The sequence below is a fragment of the Rattus rattus genome, chromosome 3, assembly GCF_011064425.1.
Source record: "Rattus rattus isolate New Zealand chromosome 3, Rrattus_CSIRO_v1, whole genome shotgun sequence".
In the NCBI taxonomy this organism is placed as follows: Eukaryota; Metazoa; Chordata; class Mammalia; order Rodentia; family Muridae; genus Rattus; species Rattus rattus.
The window spans coordinates 119983521-120003591 of NC_046156.1; the positions used below are offsets into that span (position 1 = coordinate 119983521).

Sequence of the window (20071 nt, forward strand, 5' to 3'; positions counted from 1 at the left end):
GGTTAAGGTGAGCCTGGCCTTCACAGAGACTTCCAGGCCACCCAGAGCCACAGTGAGATCCTGTCTCCAAACAACTGTGACAAAGCACTCCCCACAACAGCCTACATATTTGAAAAGACTTTTAAAATTAAAAAGTAAGTACTTAACTCCCTTTTATTTTAGTTGGAATGTACTAAATACTTGAGTGTATGCACTTGTCTCGATTTTCAGGCATTAGCACGGATAAAGCAGGAAGCAAGAGAAAAAGAAGGTGTGGTGAGAGAGAAGATCAAGTTTCTGGAGAATGAGGTTGGGAACAACATAGAGTATGAACGAAGAATTTCTATTGCTGAGCGTAAAGTGTCAAAGTGCAGGATGGAGTACCAGCGACAGGAAGCCAACAGAAATCAGCTGAAGGATGAGGTGTGCCACACAAGCACTGGCCTGCGGTCATACAGATTCCTCAGTCAATGGCAAAGGCCTGTTTGACTGGGGAGGCCTGCTGCTCTTTCCCTTAAGTCTTCGTGTGTGTGTGTGTGTGTGTGTGTGTGTGTGTGTGTGTGTGTGTGTGTGTGTGCATGTGTGTGCATGTGTGTGCATGTGCATGCATGTGTGTGTGTGCATGTGTATGTGTGTGTGTGTGTGCATGTGCGTGCATGTGTGTGTAATGGCAGACGCTGCCTTTGTGTGGCAGATACGACTCACAGCATCAGCCCTGACTTGACCTCGTGACATTGGGCAGTGTTTTCCGAGGCTCAGTGGTGCTGACTGTCCTTATATACCTATTGCCTATCGATGCTTTTTTTAGAGAAATGCCAGGTCAGGACCTTTGCTCATGTACAACTGTTGTACTCTTATTACCAGTGGGTGGCATGGGTTGCTTGTGTAATTTGGAGGTGACACTTTTTCAACTCCATGGTTTGGAAGTTCTGCAGATTGCCTATGCATTGTGTTGGTGTCCTAAGCCGTGCAGAGGAGAGCAATCCTATTTCTTTGTTTTGCTTGCATGGCCTGTACTTTGTCCTAGCGCTTCTCTGTCTTTTTCTGGACAGTTATAAAGTAGCAGACCTCACCTCGAGGCTTTAGTCCATGCTGAGTTAATTCTATATCCAGTACAAGAGGAATAATGTATTGTTATTTATATTTATTTTTATATTAAGTAATATATGTTATTACCTTGCAATGTGGGTCTCCGGTTTTCCCAGAGTTGTTTCTGGAAGGAGCTGCCTTTCACTGTTGTGGGTTTCTAGAAGTCAGCTGATGTATACAAGCACATGGGTTGATTCCGCCCTCTGCTCTGCTCTGTTGGTCCATTGGTCTAGGTGTCTGTCTGACCATACTATTCTGATTGCTGTTGTTAGAAAGTAGGAAATATAATTACCCAAGCTTCATTTTTCTTGTTCAAGATTGCTCTAGGTAATTTACAGACTTACTTTATAGCCCCGTATGCCTTTTAGGGTTGTTTTATCCTTTTCTGTGATGGAAGAATTCTGATTCACACTGGTGAGAAGGTGAACTTATCAACTATGGAAGTCAGCATGGAGTTCCTTAGAAAACTAGTGATTGAACTACTGTTACATATGGCCCAGTAATGGCTTTCCTGGGTATATCTTAGATTTCTTGTTTGAAGCAATTTAGATGAACAGTCAAATGTGTGGAGGATGGCATGAAACGTCACTGTAGGATGTGAATAAGGTGTGTGTCACTGTGGAATGTGTATGAGGTGTGTGTAACTGTAGGATGTATATGAGATGTGTATTATGAAAGATAGGTGTGAGGTGTGTGTGTCACTGTGGGATGTCTATGAGGTGTGTGTCACTGAGGATGTGTATGAAGTGTGTGTCATGGAGGATAGGTGTGATGTGTGTGTCACTAGAGGATGGGTGAGGGAGGCGGGTGGGTTGAATGTTGAGGTTTTCTATACCCAGCTGTGCGTGTCAGGGTATCTATTCACATCAGGCATCCTCAGCTATGGTTCTCAACCTGTGGGTTGTGATCCCCTTGGAAGCACTGAATGACCCTTTCACAGGGGCTCCCATCAGATATCCTGTATACCAGATATTTATATTAAGATTCATAACAGTAGCAAGATTACAGCTATGAAGTAGCCGTGGGAATCATTTATGGTTGGGGTGACTACAGCATGAGGAACGGTATTAACGGTCACAGCATTAGAACGACTGAGAGCCACTGATGCAGAGTCATGTTACCCCTGAGCAGTTCTTGACTAGATGGTTTTACATGCACTTTCAACTTTACATGTGGTGATATTTATCATTTTTTCATGTTATGAAACAAAGGTTTTCTAAATTTTGATTGTGGGGATCAAGATAGGCATTATTTATACAATGCTGCTATTTTTATAGGTGTTATTTTATGATTAGAACTTCAAGTGGGAAGAATAGCATTTCTCAGAAAAGAAACTTATTGAATGTGAACATGTAATTTTTTCCTGTCTAATGATAAATAGCTGGACACTTTAAAAACCACTCTCAATAGAACATCCAGTGATTTAGAAGCTCTGAGGAAAAACATTTCCAAAGTAAAGAAGGACATCCTTGATGAAACAGGAAGGTAAGAAAAACCCATATAAATGTATATAAATATTAAACATATTTGTGGCCTATATTTAGAAAATTATTAGTGGTTAAAATTATTTTTGTAATGCAGATGCTTCACTCCTTCTTTAAAAGGGGAACAAGAATACCCTTGGCAGGGAATAGGGAGGCAAAGTTTAGAACAGAGGCAGAAGGAACACCCATTCAGAGCCTGCCCCACATGTGGCACATACATATACAGCCACCAAACTAGATAAGATGGATGAAGCAAAGAGGTGCAGGCTGACAGGAACCGGATGTAGATCTCTCCTGAGAGACCCAGCCAGAATACAGCAAAACATAGGCGAATACCAGCAGCAAACCACTGAACTGAGAATAGGACCCCCATTGAAGGAATTAGAGAAAGGACTGAAAGAGCTTGAAGGGGCTTGAGACCCCATATGAACAACAATGCCAACCAACCATAGCTTCTAGGGACTAAGCCACTACCCAAAGACTATACATGGACTGACCCTGGGCTCTAACCACATAGGTAGCAATGAATAGCCTAGTAAGAGCACTAGTAGAAGGGAAGCCCTTGTCCTGCCAAGACTGAACCCCAGTGAACGGGATTGTTGGGGGAGGGTGGTAATGGGGAGGATGGGAGGAACACCCATGTAGAAGGGGGGGGAGGGCTAGGGGATGTTGGCCTGGAAACCGGGAAAGGAATAACAATTGAAATGTAAATAAGAAATACCCCAATTTAATAAAGATGGGAAAAAAAGAAAAAAGAAAGAAAAACTAGATAAATTGAGCTTCAATATAAAAAAATTATTTTTGTAAATACATGCAAGATTATAACTGTTAACATTCTTTTTTTTCTGGTGCTGGGTATGAAACCAAGGGTCTTGAATGTGGTAGGTAAACATTTTACCACTCAGTGGCACCCCTGCCCACTGAGCTCCACCCCAACTTACAGAGCTCCACCTCAACCCACTAAGCTCCACCCCCAATCCACTGAGCTCCACCCCCAATCCACTGAGCTCCACCCCCAATCAACTGAGCCCTACCCCATCCTACTAAGCTCCACCCCAACCTGCTGAGCTCCACCCCAGGCCACTGAGCACTGCCCAACTCATTGAGCTCCACTCACCTTATTTGCTCCATTATCAAACTCCAGATTTTCTTGTTTTGTTTTGTTTTTCATCAGAGAGCTCAGAGCAATAGTTGTATAGCCTACCAGATATATGATGATAATGAAAATGTTTACAGCAGAAGCAACTATTCTTGTGTGTATGTGTCAAATACTCTTTTAAGCATGTTTTCTATATTTTCTTACAAACATTATCTAGATTACAAAAACTCAAACATCACAATGAGATTATAAAACATAAATTAAAGATGATAACTGAGAAGACCATATCCATTGAAGAGAAAGCTACCAACATGGAAGACATGCTGAAGGAGGAGGAGAAAAATTTGAAGGTAAGCCTTATTTTGGATTTTTACAGAAGCACAGCAGTTTTCCAAAGAGTGAAATACTTTGTGCTCGGAATTAGAGCACTGTGAAGTCTCAGAGGGCCCTGGTTCTAAAGGCAGCCCTGCACTGTGTCCTGTAGCCCATTCCCTTCTGGTGCCTATTCTCCCATGATCCCCTGCCAGCCTGGTGAGTGTGCTGAAGCACAGCTCTCAGCAAGTGTCCTCGCTTAGAGCACTCTGCCTTCCCTTGTTCTGCTGTGTGTCCTCATGGTCAAACCCTCCCCTCGCTCTGCTGTGTGTCCTCATGGTCAAACCCTCCCCTCGCTCTGCTGTGTGTCCTCATGGTCAAACCCTCCCCTCGCTCTTTGGCTCACTGTCAGTACTCCATCTTTGTTTTCACCTTTTACAGCCTGGGAGCATTTTTGACAAGTGGCCTGTGATGTGTGCCATTTCACTAATTATTTGGGCCTCTAGTGTGCTAGTGATAGTAGATCCAGCTTTCAAGAAGCCAGGGGAGGTTGCTTTGCCATTTTCTCTTTGGAATCTTGAAAATGGCACTAGGTTTTTGGCATGGCAGCCCTGCTTCCTGATTTCTGTCTTTTGTTGATGTAGGTGAAGGGATAAGAAGATGGAGCAATTTATAAGTACTTGATTAGATCATATAAAATATGACTCTGTTTATATCTGATGATACCTGGTTCCTCAGGGTGTTCTGAATTCCCAAGTAACAACGTCCTTTGGCCAGAGTGGTAGTTAGGTTCAAACCATGCCTTATGAACATGTTTTCCTTTGGTACAAACATAGATAGTTATGAGAGCTGAAAAAAAATCCTTGAAAGCATATGAACTAGATCACAGAGGATAATAAAGGTTGTGCCATTCACAAACAAATCAGGTAAATTGAGCTTACTGTAGTTGTAGTCATCCATACAAGATTTACACAATTGGGCCCATCAACATTTCATCGTGGGTGGAGGGAGAGTCCATGAGATCCACCCCTCCCAGAAAGACTACTGGTGAGTAATGCTTATTGCAGGGCTGTCACTCTCTCCAGTCGTTTAGCCACACAGAAGTTGCCCATGCTCCACTGAGGAGCTTCTCACTCATGCTCAGGCAAGTAACTAAACTCAGTGGACCTCACACCCACAGAAGTCATAGGAGGCCTGGTGTAGTGGCACAGACTTTTAATCTCAGTACTCAAGAGACAGAGATAGGTGGATCTCTGAGAGTTTGAGGTCAGCCTGCTCTACATAGTTACAGGACTACCAGAGATAGATAATGAGACCCTGTCTCAAAGCAAGCAAGCAAGCAAGTCGTGAAGGAAGGAGGTAGACTCATTGAGGAGAAAGGTATCAGTGAGAGAGGGAGGGGAATATGGGATGAGAAATCAAGGTGAAATGACTACAGTGCAGTATATAAATGTATGAAACTGTCAGTGAAAGCTGTAATTAATAAAACTATTTGAAGACATATGATAGGTATTGGAATATATTGCTACCTGAGCAATGCTAAGTGAGGTTCTCAACTGAAGGAAATGATAGTAGACAGATAGATGGCTGGACCTCCATAAAAGCATAAAGAGGATTGGAAATTGCATTACAAAAAAAAAAGACATTAAAAAACCCCACATTTAACAATGAAAAATAGATGAACTTGAAAATATGAATATTGATGCAGATGTACCCATGATTTGTTAGAGGGCTCTGCTCTGTAGGGGGAATCTCTTATGTCTGTTTGGAAACTATCTGTCAAATAAAGCTCATTGGACTGTAGCTGAGGCAGGAACTAGAAGGTGGGAGTTCCAGGAGAAAGCAAGAATTCTGGGACAGAGAGATGTGAAGGTTTCCACTCAGGAACATGGAGGAAGTCAGAAGCATGGGCACTGAGCAGAGGTAACCAGCCACTTGGCAGAACTTAGATTAGAATAAATGGGATATTAAGTTATGATCTAATTGGGGAACAACCAATTATGGCCAAGGAATTTGAATTTGTAAATATAATTTGAGTCTCAGAGTCATTATTCCAGGAGCTTGGGGATAGGAGGAAAACCCTCGTTTTTATTGTGCTCTCCCAGGGTTTGATTCTGGAAAAGCATTGTCACCATTTTATCCAGGCTTTCAAATTCTGCTAAGGAATCTTTGAGAAGGTCCTGAGTTCGAGAAGTGACAATTACATGAGAAATACATCAGTTGTTGGTTATGTCTTGATTTGTGAAAATTTGCACACATTAGTCATGGGCTCACACATTGAGGTTCATTAGCTACAGAGGGGGAACGTGGTAATGAAGGAAAATGATTTCAGTATTTAAAAGTGGTGACTTGTAGTTGGCCTGGGGTGTTGGTAGGTCAAAGGGAAACTCAGAATGTGTTAGTCATGAAGCATTCAGGTCAAGGTAGGTATTTGAGGAGTGTCAGGATCAGAAACTTCCTTCTTTTTCCTCAAGGCCAGCACAGAGGCCAAGCAGTGCAAAAGCCTTAGTGAAGGAAGGGCTGGGCCAGGGCTTGCCTTGGCACTGATTCCTACACATTCTCAAGAGCCAGCAGTTAAATTTTCAGGACTTTTGGTTAAATTCATTACTAAACCCAGCAACTATTAAAACCTGAATTGTATGTAGACTTAAAACTAAACACATTTAAATCACAAGTAAGAAATAGCACTCATTATTTGTATATTATACTCTGAGTAGTTGTGTACTTGAGGTTAGAATAGCATCTCTTACATCTGTCATCTGTGTGTTGGTTTGCTTCTCTATGTCACCTCTGTGGCAGTGTAAGTATACCAGGAGTTTGACATTTCCCACTGTGGGTGTGCTTACACCACAGGAGGAGTATTTATCCTCAGTCCCCACCCACTGGAGAGCTGATGGCTAAATGTGGCCCTAAAAAGCTTCAAATTGGGGGTTGGGGATTTAGCTCAGTGGTAGAGCGCTTGCCTAGCAAGCTCAAGGCCCTGGGTTCGGTCCCCAGCTCCGAAAAAAAGAAAAGAAAGAAAGAAAGAAAGAAAGCTTCAAATTGGACAGTATGATTTCTTTTTTACATCCTCAAGACTGTTCAGTAAACTCTGAACTCACAGGGTGACTAGTTCTGAAACTTGGGCAATATTGGATGGAGTTAGGATGGTAGATCAAATGACACAAGAAGAGAAAACTACCAACTTCATCTACCAGCACTGGAGATAAGGGAGCTGGGCGGAATGGCCACAGCTTTGGGAAGACTGTATTTTCAAGGGCTAAATGTTGACCGGGGCTTTTGAGTTCCTAAATTTTAATGTTCATGTAAATACAAATTTTAACCTATTATAATTTAACTAACTGTTATAATTCCAACAATTTCTTTTCAGGAAGTGGAGGTTCAATTGAATATAGTAAAAGGTGTGCTATTTAAGAAAGTCCAAGAGTTACAGAGTGCGATAACAAAAGAGAAATCTCTGGGATCAGAAATTGAAGGAACCCGTTCTTCCTTGAAACATCTTAACCAACGGTTACACAAACTGGACTTTGAAACCCTGAAGCAGCAGGAAATTATGTACAGTCAGGTAGATGCTCCTCTCTGTGAATAACTTCTGTAGGACTTTAATGCCTCTGGTAGTTGAGCTATTCCAGTGAATGAAGAGTTCTAAGACATTCCAAATGAGCATGCGGGTGGCAGCAGCTACTATGCTGGGAGAATAGAGACTTGAGAGAGCCTTCAAAGCTACTGTTTTAATTTTTAATCTAAAATAGACAGGCGAGGAGACAGACACTCTGGTGAGGGAGGAAGGACTGTGCTTTAAAGGAACCTGTAGTGGGGGGGGGGCAGTAAAACAAAAGTCTGCAGACATGAGCATCTTCTGCCCACCTTATCTGCATGATACGGTGGCAGGCTTTTCCTTCAGTTTTGCCTACATACCCTTCATGTTCATGTTTATTTTCTAACACCTCCCCCATACACCTTAATTTCTTAATTTGAAAAATTTCTTAGTTTCACAATATCACAACATCAAAGATGCTAAAGTATAATGAAAAAACAACTGTTATATATTGAGCTTTCTATGGTTATCATGACAGGTTCTGTTTTGTATCCTTTGAAAAATGTTCCTCGGGAATCCTCATTTATTTAGATCCTGTGATTTCCTAAGGTCCCTGACAGCACTGCAGTTGTCCTCTAATGGTTTGCGTTGCTGTCCTGCACCCTGACAGTTGAGTAGGTTGCTTCTTTTAGGCTAGGAAGCATTTTTCCTGATTTGCTGAAGGACCAACATTAATAACTAACAGTGCCAGACTAAGAGCTCATGTCAGATGCTGCTACTTCTACATTGAAACAGGCTCTTGTTTGAATATATTCACTAACTTCTCTTTACAAAACTATGAACAGGATTTTTACATCCAGCAAGTAGAACGCAGAATGTCACGATTAAAAGGAGAAATTAATTCAGAGGAAAAGCAAGCCCTTGAAGTAAAAATCGTTGAACTTAGGAAGACAATGGAAGAGAGAAAATCTACACTTTCCCTTTTGGAAGAACAGATCAAGAAGCTCCATGTAACTCACCTTTCTTATGCTGTCTCTGTATCCTGATGAGGGTTCAACACCTTCCCTTCCATGGTCAGAGTGATTCCCAGCTACCCACACACAGAGTGAATGCTTGCGTTTCTATTTCAGAATGTCATGCTCTTCACTTAAGCATTTAGTTTGTATAACTGTTGTATCACATGTCTTTGCCACTTTGTTTCGCTTAACTGTTAGAAATGCTTTGTATAGAAGATGATTATACTTATTATAGGCTTGACACTTATTCAAGGGTGCACAGTGAGTTCACAGAGAGGTAGGGTTTAAACTCTGATCCACTTGACTTCAAAGAATTCTTAGACAGCATAGTTTAGAATGTTGGGAAAGACCACTTTTTGTGACAGTAAGTAACTGAATTAGTTCTTTGAAATGCTTTCAAGAAGCTCTTTTTTTAAAATGACTAATCTGTTCCCATTTAATTACACAGTCGTTTGAAGGGAAATGGTTTCATTTTTAGGGATTTGACTATGTCTGTTGTAAGGTAAACATCGGATAAAGTTTAAATTGTGAGAAAGGACAAAGGAAAGAAGGGTTGGAGGTAGAGGTTGGGGATATGGGCATAGGGATGAAACCGCCAGCCGTCAGCACTGTTGGAAAGGCTGGTAATGAGTGACCTCTAGTGGTCATAAATAGAACTGTCTTGATTTACTTGAGAGCAAGACCTTTAACCAGACAGCTTTTGGTTTAAATTCATGGTTTGTAGCTTTATGACATAGTTTTCGATGACAGTTTTCAAATGGTGCCTTGGTTTTCTGGAACATAGCACAGGCTTTGGAATGTCAATGTTACTTGGGTACTATTTTAATGTTCCTGAGCGTTTTCTCATTAACTAACAAGAAAGGGGGAAAAACAGTAACAACGCATGCTAGGCAATCTCCACACGCGGTGCTGTTTAACCATAGAGTAGAACCCAACTGTAAAGATCATGAGGAGTGAAGTTTTGAGTTGCACTGTGTGGGGAGCCCCTTGTGTCTTTATGTTCCTAACCACCCCAGCTGTTCTTGCCATTATGAAGCACATGCCCATACCTGTTGTTTCACACACAAACTCACAGAAATGTAAGTCAATTGCAAGTTGAGGCTGGGTAAACCATGGAGATGTGTTCTCAGAGGCGTCAGACTGAGGGCTTCTTTGTGTGAGAAGCCTCACTCTTCTCCAGCTGTCCAGAAGGGAAACCAACTTCAGGTTGAAACAATGGTAACACTTTTGTCTACTTTATTTTGTTATTTTATTTATGATATATATGTGTGGGCATGTGGGCCACTGTGTGTATGTGGAGGTCAGAGGACAATCTTGCAGTCATTTCTCTGTCCACTTTTATGTAGGATCTGGCAATCGAACTTAACTTCCTGGCTTGCATCTTTAGATAACAAGCACCTCCCGTTTGGGCCACCTAGCTGCCCCATAAATAACATTAACTTAATTCTTTTGTTCTGTTTATAAAATGTAATTTTATGAAATCACCATTTATGCCAAAACTTTCCCTTCATTTTGATTTGACTGAAATCTTAAGTCTTGATACTTAAGAGAAATATAAACAATGAGAAAATCAGAGAAGAGTCAAGAGGGGTCAGGCTGAGGGCTTCTTTGTGTGAGAGGTCTCACTCTTCTCCAGCTGTCCAGAAGGGAACCAACTTCAGGTTGAAGTGATGGTTGTGAAGAATATAAATATCTTAGAATTTTTAATCTTAGAATAACAACTAGACATTTTGACTCAGGAACCAAGTGGGGACTAAATCACAAGGGTAGGAAGAGGAATGTCAGCTCTTAAAACCAAAAAAAGTAGTACCTGGCATGTAAGACCTCTCTATGTGTCTGGTGGGATTTAGTATCAAACATTCTTTTTCCTAGCAGGCTGATATGATCACATGCACCTCTGCAGTTAATACATTGCCTGTGAGTGTTGTCCTGGTAACATCCCTTATTTCACAATAATCCTGGAACAGGAGCTGCTCCTGTTATAATTTCAGAGATGAGGAAATTGATGTGGAATTAAAGCCATCTGAGCCCAGAGTCATACTGTTAGCCAAGAGTACAGTCCTCTTGAGACCTGCAGTGTTTTTTTTTTTTTTTTTATCACCTGGCACTTGGTGCCCTGTAAGGAGCTATTACCAGGGTCCTTCCCCTTCGGAGTGTTGAGCACCTTGAACACCAGACTGAATTGGAACCATACATAATACTTTTTGGAATTGTTGCTCTCAGGTTAACACCAAAACATTAATGATAGAAATTACAAGGTTTCTGCGTGAATACCGTTTGAATGTATGTGAAGTTTCGAATAATTTGAAATGATATGAGAGGTTGGAACTGCTAATGTATGGCATAGTTACTGCTGTCTGCTATTCATTATTTAAAGCATATGTACCATCCTTCCTTTTTTTTTTTTTTACAGAATGACCTCTACTTCATTAAGAAGTCAAATGGTAAAAACAAAGATGAGAAAGAGATTCTCATGAATAAAATAAGTGAACTGCACCTTTTCGTTGATAGATCCGAGAAGGAACTGAACAAAGCCAAAGCTGTGAAAGAGGTGTGATGAATCTGTATACATAGTTAATAAGCCACATGCTTCCAGAGGAATGGAAATCACAGGAAAATGTAAAACATGAACTTAATTAAGGAGAAAAATCAGCCACAATAACCACTATATTCAAGATTAAGTGTTAACAGGCATATTATTTCCTAGTTTTAAAAAAGAAAAGTATTCTATCTTGTATTTTTAAATGTTTGATATATCGCACATTTCCTACAGCACCAACTATTCTTTAAAGTTAATTCTCCAGCATTTCCTACAGGGACAGTCTATGAGCTTAGCATAATCTATTTAAGTATATTGTGGTCTGGCACTGTTATTTCTGACCTTCTGATAGTGTATGCTGTGGTACACAGTGTATTGTGTAATTACTCAGTTGTTAGGAGTAATTCCTTTTGTAATTAAGCTAAACATGAGTATTTTAGGGACTTGAAACTATTTTTAAGCCAAATTGTTCTCTAGATGACTCCATTACTATTCTTCCGCCAGCCAGCATATCACTACTTAGCTTACCATCACTGGGGCTGGATCGTGTTTCCATCTTGATGAACAAATATGGAATCCTATTGCTTTAGTTTGTACTTTTTACTTGGAAATACTTCTTTAAAGTTTAAAACTAAATTTATATCTAAAACATTACAGTATGTTCCATAATTTTCTTTTGACTAGCCAGTTTCTATTTTTGGTTCATTTTTTTCCATTAAGGGGTTTTTATATTTTTGTTTTTAAAATTTACTTTGTGATTTTAATGTTGCCAATATTTTTCCAATTTGCCTTTAAAATTAAAAAAATCTTACAGAAAACATTTAATATTAAGAATCAAGGGTGTTTATGCTGTTTATGTTTAGACGCTTGTGCTAAAATCAGACAAGGGGGTTACTCTTTCTACTGGTTCTGTTGGTTTTATCTGTTGCATTAGGTTTTCTTATTTTTCAGGAGTATCTTTCTGTGCATGTGCCGATGTGGGGCTCTCATCTCTTGCCACCTGAAGTGTTTCCCTGGCTGTGCCTGCAAAGCAGCTTACTTTATACTCCGGGCTGTTTCTTCTATCTTGTTTCCTTGGGAAGGCAATTGATTAATGACTTCCATGCAATACTCTACACATGACAAGATGGCTTTAAACCACAGATGTATTTCTACAGTATTTTGTAACAGCTATTTTGGAGTCTAAAAATGCAGTACATTTTGATTGTATGAGTAACTGTATATACCAGTAAAGCCTGAACTTAAATTTGAATTATTAAAGATGATTTGGAACAGCCATAGCTCCCCACTCTGTCTTTTATCCTGGCAGATGTCATGTAGTGGTCTAATTGGAAAATGTTTTCAAATTTGATTTTTGTTGCAACAGAAAAGAAAGACACCATGGTTTTTGTATAGAAAGAATTATTCTAATACATGAAAATTTTGTTATGTTGGTAGGATTTGATGATCGAGGACAATCTTTTAAAGCTTCAAGTTAAACGTGCTCGAGAACTGCTTTATAGCAAAGCAGAGGAAATCCTTTCTCTGGAGAAAAGGAAACAGCAGCTGTGCACAGCCATGGAAGAGAGAGTTGAAGAAATTAAAGTGCACAAAGCCATGCTTACCTCACAGATCAGATATGTTGACCAGCAGCGACAAACTGTGAGGTAATTATCACATTTTCTTTTGTCCCCCCCACCCTGCTGCTAAAGAACTTTGCAAAACAGTGTTGGAGTGATGTGAGGAAAGCTGTTTCCTGATACCACCCTCATATCCATCTTTCTCTGACTCATCTGAAAACTTCTGCCATTAGTGTAATATAGAAGATAGAGAAGTCTAATTGCTTCTGTTTGACTAATCCTGTATCCTTGAGACATATTCCTATACAACATCAGTGATTGAGTTCAACTTATTTTTTAATGCATGTGTATTCATTTATATCGATATGAGGTGCATGTATATGCAAGTGGAGGCGTAAGAACACTCTTAGGTATCTTCATCAGGAATGTCTTTCCATGAGATGGCTTTTCACAATGGAGAGCTCAACTTAGGCTGGTCTGGCTGGCCAGTCAGTCCCAAGGATCCTCCTTTCACCATCTCCACAGTGCTAGGATTATAGGTTTCTGCTGCTATACCTGGCATTTTCATATGGACTGTGGTGTCAAACTTGGGTCCTTGTGTTTGGAAGACAAGTACTTTGCCAAATCCTGGTCCTTGGAGTTGATACTTTATATATGATCTCTTAAAAAAATTGTCCAGTAAGGTATTCTTTTATCTAGCTCTAAAGGTTACATACACTTATTGAAGCAACTTGATTGTAGAATGTTTTAGTATCACTTTTGAGATTATTCCCAGCCACATTTTAATTACTTTTAAAGATTGCCACTTTTGATTGGTTGCTGGCATGTAGGAATTAATTTTTTCTTTTTTTTTTTATTAACTTGAGTATTTCTTATTCTTTTTTTTTTTTTTTTTATTAACTTGAGTATTTCTTATATACATTGAAAAGTGTTATTCCCTTTCCGGTTTCTGGGCAAACATCCCCCTAATCCCTCCCCCTTCCCTTCTTTATGGGTGTTCCCCTCCCCCTCCTCCCCCCATTGCCGCCCTCCCCCCAACAATCTAGTTCACTGGGGGTTCAGTCTTAGCAGGACCCAGGGCTTCCCCTTCCACTGGTGCTCTTACTAGTATATTCATTGCTACCTATGAGGTCAGAGTCCAGGGTCAGTCCATGCATAGTCTTTAGGTAGTGGCTTAGTCCCTGGAAGCTCTGGTTGCTTGGCATTGTTGTACATATGGGGTCTCGAGCCCCTTCAAGCTCTTCCAGTTCTTTCTCTGATTCCTTCAACGGGGATCCTATTCTCAGTTCAGTGGTTTGCTGCTGGCATTCGCCTCTGTATTTGCTGTATTCTGGCTGTGTCTCTCAGGAGTGATCTACATCCGGCTCCTGTCAGTCTGCACTTCTTTGCATCATCCATCTTGTCTAATTGGGTGGCTGTATATGTATGGGCCACATGTGGGGCAGGCTCTGAATGGGTGTTCCTTCAGTCTCTGTTTTAATCTTTGCCTCTCTCTTCCCTGCCAAGGGTATTCTTGTTCCCCTTTTAAAGAAGGAGTGAAGCATTCACATTTTGATCATCTGTCTTGAGTTTCATTTGTTCTAGGCATGTAGGGTAATTCAAGCATTTGGGCTAATAGCCACTTATCAATGAGTGCATACCATGTATGTCTTTCTGTGATTGGGTTAGCTCACTCAGGATGATATTTTCCAGTTCCAACCATTTGCCTATGAATTTCATAAAGTCATTGTTTTTTGATAGCTGAGTAATATTCCATTGTGTAGATGTACCACATTTTCTGTATCCATTCCTCTGTTGAAGGGCATCTGGGTTCTTTCCAGCTTCTGGCTATTATAAATAAGGCTGCGATGAACATAGTGGAGCATGTGTCTTTTTTATATGTTGGGGCATCTTTTGGGTATATACCCAAGAGAGGTATAGCTGGATCCTCAGGCAGTTCAATGTCCAATTTTCTGAGGAACCTCCAGACTGATTTCCAGAATGGTTGTACCAGTCTGCAATCCCACCAACAATGGAGGAGTGTTCCTCTTTCTCCGCATCCTCGCCAGCATCTGCTGTCACCTGAGGTTTTGATCTTAGCCATTCTCACTGGTGTGAGGTGAAATCTCAGGGTTGTTCTGATTTGCATTTCCCTTATGACTAAAGATGTTGAACATTTCTTTAGGTGTTTCTCAGCCATTCGGCATTCCTCAGCTGTGAATTCTTTATTTAGCTCTGAACCCCATTTTTTAATAGGGTTATTTGTCTCCCTGCGGTCTAACTTCTTGAGTTCTTTGTATATTTTGGATATAAGGCCTCTATCTGTTGTAGGATTGGTAAGGATCTTTTCCCAATCTGTTGGTTGCCGTTTTGTCCTAACCACAGTGTCTTTGCCTTACAGAAGCTTTGCAGTTTTATGAGATCCCATTTGTCGATTCTTGATCTTAGAGCATAAGCCATTGGTGTTTTGTTCAGGAAATTTTTTCCAGTGCCCATGTGTTCCAAATGCTTCCCTAGTTTTTCTTCTATTAGTTTGAGTGTGTCTGGTTTGATGTGGAGGTCCTTGATCCACTTGGACTTAAGCTTTTGTACAGGGTGATAAGCATGGATCGATCTGCATTCTTCTACATGTTGACCTCAGTTGAACCAGCACCATTTGCTGAAAATGCTATCTTTTTCCATTGGATGGTTTTGGCTCCTTTGTCAAAATCAAGTGCCCATAGGTGTGTGGGTTCATTTCTGGGTCTTCAATTCTATTCCATTGGTCTATCTGTCTGTCTCTGTACCAATACCATGCAGTTTTTATCACTATTGCTCTGTAATACTGCTTGAGTTCAGGGATAGTGATTCCCCTGAAGTCCTTTTATTGTTGAGGATATTTTTAGCTATCCTGGGTTTTTTGTTATTCCAGATGAATTTGCAAATTGTTCTGTCTAACTCTTTGAAGAATTGGATTGGTATTTTGATGGGGATTGCATTGAATCTGTAGATCGCTTTTGGTAAAACGGCCATTTTTACTATATTAATCCTGCCAATCCATGAGCATGGGAGATCTTTCCATCTTCTGAGGTCTCCTTCAGTTTCTTTCTTCAGTGTCTTGAAGTTCTTATTGTACAGATCTTTTACTTGCTTGGTTAAAATCACACCGAGGTACTTTATTTTATTTGGGTCTATTATGAAGGGTGTCGTTTCCCTAATTTCTTTCTCGGCTTGTTTCTCTTTTTGTGTAGAGGAAGGCTACTGATTTATTTGAGTTAATTTATACCCAGCCACTTTGCTGAAGTTGTTTATCAGCTTTAGTAGTTCTCTGGTGGAACTTTTGGGATCACTTAAATATACTATCATATCATCTGCAAATAGTGATATTTTGACTTCTTCTTTTCCGATCTGTATCCCTTTGACCTCCTTTTGTTGTCTGATTACTCTGGCTAGAACTTCAAGTACTATATTGAATAAGTAGGGAGAGAGTGAGAAGCCTTGTTTAATCCCTGATTTTAGTGGGATTGCTTCAAGTTTTCTCCATTTAGTTTAATGTTAGCAACTGGTTTGCTGTATGGCTTTTACTATGTTTAGGTATGGGCCTTGAATTCCTATTCTTTCCAGGACTTTTTATCATGAAGGGTGTTGAATTTTGTCAAATGCTTTCTCAGCATCTAATGAAATGATCATGTGGTTTTGTTCTTTCAGTTTGTTTATATAATGGATCACGTTGATGGTTTCAGTGTATTAAACCATCCCTGCATGCCTGGATGAAGCCTACTTGATCATGGTGGATGATTGTTTTGATGAGCTCTTGGATTCGATTTGCCAGAATTTTGTTGAGTATTTTTGCGTCGATATTCATAAGGGAAATTGGTCTGAAGTTCTCTTTCTTTGTTGGGTCTTTGTGTGGTTTAGGTATAAGACTAATTGTGGCTTCATAGAAGGAATTCGGTAGTGATCTATCTGTTTCAATTTTGTGGAATAGTTTGGATAATATTGGTATGAGGTCTTCTATGAAGGTCTGATAGAATTCTGCACTAAACCCGTCTGGACCTGGGCTCTTTTTGGTTGGGAGACCTTTAATGACTGCTTCTATTTCCTTAGGAGTTATGGGGTTGTTTAACTGGTTTATCTGTTCCTGATTTAACTTTGGTACCTGGTATCTGTCTAGGAAATTGTCCATTTCCTGTAGATTTTCAAGTTTTGTTGAATACAGGCTTTTATAGTAAGATCTGATGATTTTTTGAATTTCCTCAGAATCTGTAGTTATGTCTCCCTTTCATTTCTGATTTTGTTAATTTGGACACACTCTCTGTGTCCTCTCGTTAGTCTGGCTAAGGGTTTATCTATCTTGTTGATTTTCTCAAAGAACCAACTTTTGGTTCTGTTGATTCTTTCTATGGTCCTTTTGTTTCTACTTGGTTGATTTCAGCTCTGAGTTTGATTGTTTCCTGCCTTCTACTCCTCCTGGGTGTATTTGCTTCTTTTTGTTCTAGAGCTTTTAGGTGTGCTGTCAAGCTGCTGACATATGCTCTTTCCTGTTTCTTTCTGCAGGCACTCAGCGCTATGAGTTTTCCTCTTAGCACAGCTTTCATTGTGTCCCATAAGTTTGGGTATGTTGTACCTTCATTTTCATTAAATTCTAAAAAGTTTTTAATTTCTTTATTTCTTCCTTGACCAGGTTATCATTGAGTAGAGCATTGTTCAATTTCCACGTATATGTGGGCATTCTTCCCTTATTGTTATTGAAGACCAGTTTTAGGCTGTGGTGGTCTGATAGCACGCATGGGATTATTTCTATCTTTCTGTACCTGTTGAGGCCCATTTTTTGACCAATTATATGGTCAGTTTTGGAGAAAGTACCATGAGGAGCTGAGAAGAAGGTATATCCTTTTGCTTTAGGATAGAATGTTCTATAAATATCCGTTAAGTCCATTTGGCTCATGACTTCTCTTAGTCTGTCTACGTCTCTGTTTAATTTCTGTTTCCATGATCTGTCCATGGATGAGAATGGGGTGTTGAAGTCTCCTACTATTATTGTGTGAGGTGCAATGTGTGTTTTGAGCTTTAGTAAGGTTTCTTTTACGTATGTAGGTGCCCTTGTATTTGGGGCATAGATATTTAGGATTGAGAGTTCATCTTCGTGGATTTTTCCTTTGATGAATATGTAGTGTCCTTCCTTATCTTTTTTGATGACTTTTAGTTGAAAATTGATTTTATTCTATATTAGAATGGCTACTCCAGCTTGCTTCTTCAGACCATTTGCTTGGAAAGTTGTTTTCCAGCCTTTCACTCTGAGGTAGTGTCTGTCTCTGTCTCTGAGGTGTGTTTCCTGTAGGCAGCAGAATGCAGGGTCCTCACTGAGTATCCAGTTTGTTAATCTATGTCTTTTTATTGGGGAGTTGAGACCATTGATGTTGAGAGATATTAAGGAATAGTGATTATTGCTTCCTGTTATATTCATATTTGGATGTGAGGTTATGTTTGTGTGCTTTTCTTCGCTGTTTTGTTGCCAAGACGATTAGTTTCTTGCTTTTTCTAGGGTGTAGCTTGCCTCCTTATATTGTGCTTTACCATATATTATCCTTTGTAGTGCTGGATTTGTAGAAAGATATTGTGTAAATTTGGTTTTGTCATGGACTATCTTGGTTTTTCCATCTATGTTAATTGAGACTTTTGCAGGATACAGTAACCTGGGCTGGCATTTGTGTTCTCTTAGGGTCTGTATGACATCTGTCCAGGATCTTCTGGCTTTCATAGTCTCTGGCGAGAAGTCTGGTGTGATTCTCATAGGTCTGCCTTTATATGTTACCTGACCTTTTTCCCTTACTGCTTTTAATATTCTTTATTTTGTGCATTTGGTGTTTTGACTATTATGTGACGGGATGAGTTTCTTTTCTGGTCCAATCTATTTGGAGTTCTGTAGGCTTCTTGTATGCTTATGGGCATCTCTTTCTTTAGATTAGGGAAGTTTTCTTCTATGGTTTTGTTGAAGATATTTACTGGTCCTTTGAGCTGGGAGTCTTCACTCTCTTCTATACCTATCAGCCTTAGGTTTGATCTTCTCATTGAGTCCTGGATTTCCTGTATGTTTTGGACCAGTAGCTTTTTCTGCTTTACATTATGTTTGACAGTTGTGTCGATGATTTCTATGGAATCTTCTGCTCCTGAGATTCTCTCTTCTATCTCTTGTATTCTGTTGGTGATGCTTGTATCTATGGCTCTTTGTCTCTTCCTTTGGTTTTCTACATCCAGGGTTGTTTCCCTGTGTTCTTTCTTGATTGCTTCTATTTCCATTTTTAATTCCTTCAACTGTTTGATTGTGTTTTCCTGGAATTCTTTCAGGGATTTTTGTGATTCCTCTCTATAAGCTTCTACTTGTTTATTTATGTTTTCCTGCATTTCTCTAAGGGAGTTCTTCATGTCTTTCTTGGAAGTCCTCCAGCATCATGATCAAATATGATTTTGAAACTAGATCTTGCTTTTCTGGTGTGTTTGGATATTCCTTGTTTGCTTTGGTGGGAGAATTGGGCTCCGATGATGCCATGTAGTCTTGGTTTCTGTTGCTTGGGTTCCTGCACTTGCCTCTCGTCATCAGATTATCTCTGGTGTTACTTTGTTCTGCTATTTCTGACAATGGCTAGACTGTCCTATATGCCTGTGTGTCAGGAGTGCTATAGACCTGTTTTCCTGTTTTCTTTCAGCCAGTTATGGGAACAGAGTGTTCTGCTTTCGGGTGTGTAGTTTTTCCTATCTACAGGTCTTCAGCTGTTCCTGTGGGCCTGTGTCCTGAGTTCACCAGGCAGGTCACTTGGAGCAGAAAAGTTGGTCTTACCTGTGGTCCCAAGGTTCAAGTTTGCTTGTGGGGTGTTGCTTATGAGCTCCCCACGAGGGCAGCAACCAGGAGGACCTGCACCACCCTTTCTGGGAGCCCCTGTGCACCAGGGTCCCAGATGGCGTTTGGTGTTTTCTTCTGGAGTCAGAAATGTGGGCAGAGTGTAGTCTCTCCTGGCTTCCCAGGCCTGTCTGCCTCTCTGAAAGTTTAGCTCTCCCTCCCACGGGATTTGGGTGCAGAGAACTGTTGATCCAGTCGGTCCCTTCAGGTTCTGGCGGTGTCTTGGGCGCAGGGGACCTGCAGCTCCAGTGCCCTTATCTACTGGATCCCAGAGGCCGTATACAGTTTCCTCTTGGGCCAGGGATGTGGGCAGGGGTTGGCAGTGTTGGTGGTCTCTTCCACTCTGCAGTCTCAGGAGTGTCCACCTGTCCGGGCGGTGACCTCTCTCTCCCACGGGGTTTGGGAGCAGTGAGCTAGGAATTAATTTTTAAGTATAAGTATTGCACATTCTCACTGAAATAGTAGTTTTTAACATGTATGCATGTAGACTTTAATTTTCTGGGTACCCCACTTGTATAATTTTTAAATACGTTTTGCTTCCTTCCACCCTATAAAGCTTTTTTCTTTGCTGTATCTGTACTATCCTGTACTGAATCTCTA

The 20071-nt window shown here is 40.4% G+C and overlaps 1 protein-coding gene across 1 annotated transcript in view; it reads left to right on the plus strand.

Moving 5' to 3' along the window:
* The window catches only part of Ccdc39 (coiled-coil domain containing 39), a 38257-nt gene that overhangs the window by 10230 nt on the left and 7956 nt on the right, over positions 1-20071 (plus strand). Inside the window, exons 7-13 of the mRNA XM_032898521.1 lie at positions 211-402; positions 2450-2553; positions 3869-4001; positions 7334-7528; positions 8347-8511; positions 10931-11068; positions 12494-12702. Coding sequence (XP_032754412.1) covers positions 211-402; positions 2450-2553; positions 3869-4001; positions 7334-7528; positions 8347-8511; positions 10931-11068; positions 12494-12702 — 1136 coding nt within the window. The remainder of the gene's footprint in view (positions 1-210; positions 403-2449; positions 2554-3868; positions 4002-7333; positions 7529-8346; positions 8512-10930; positions 11069-12493; positions 12703-20071) is intronic.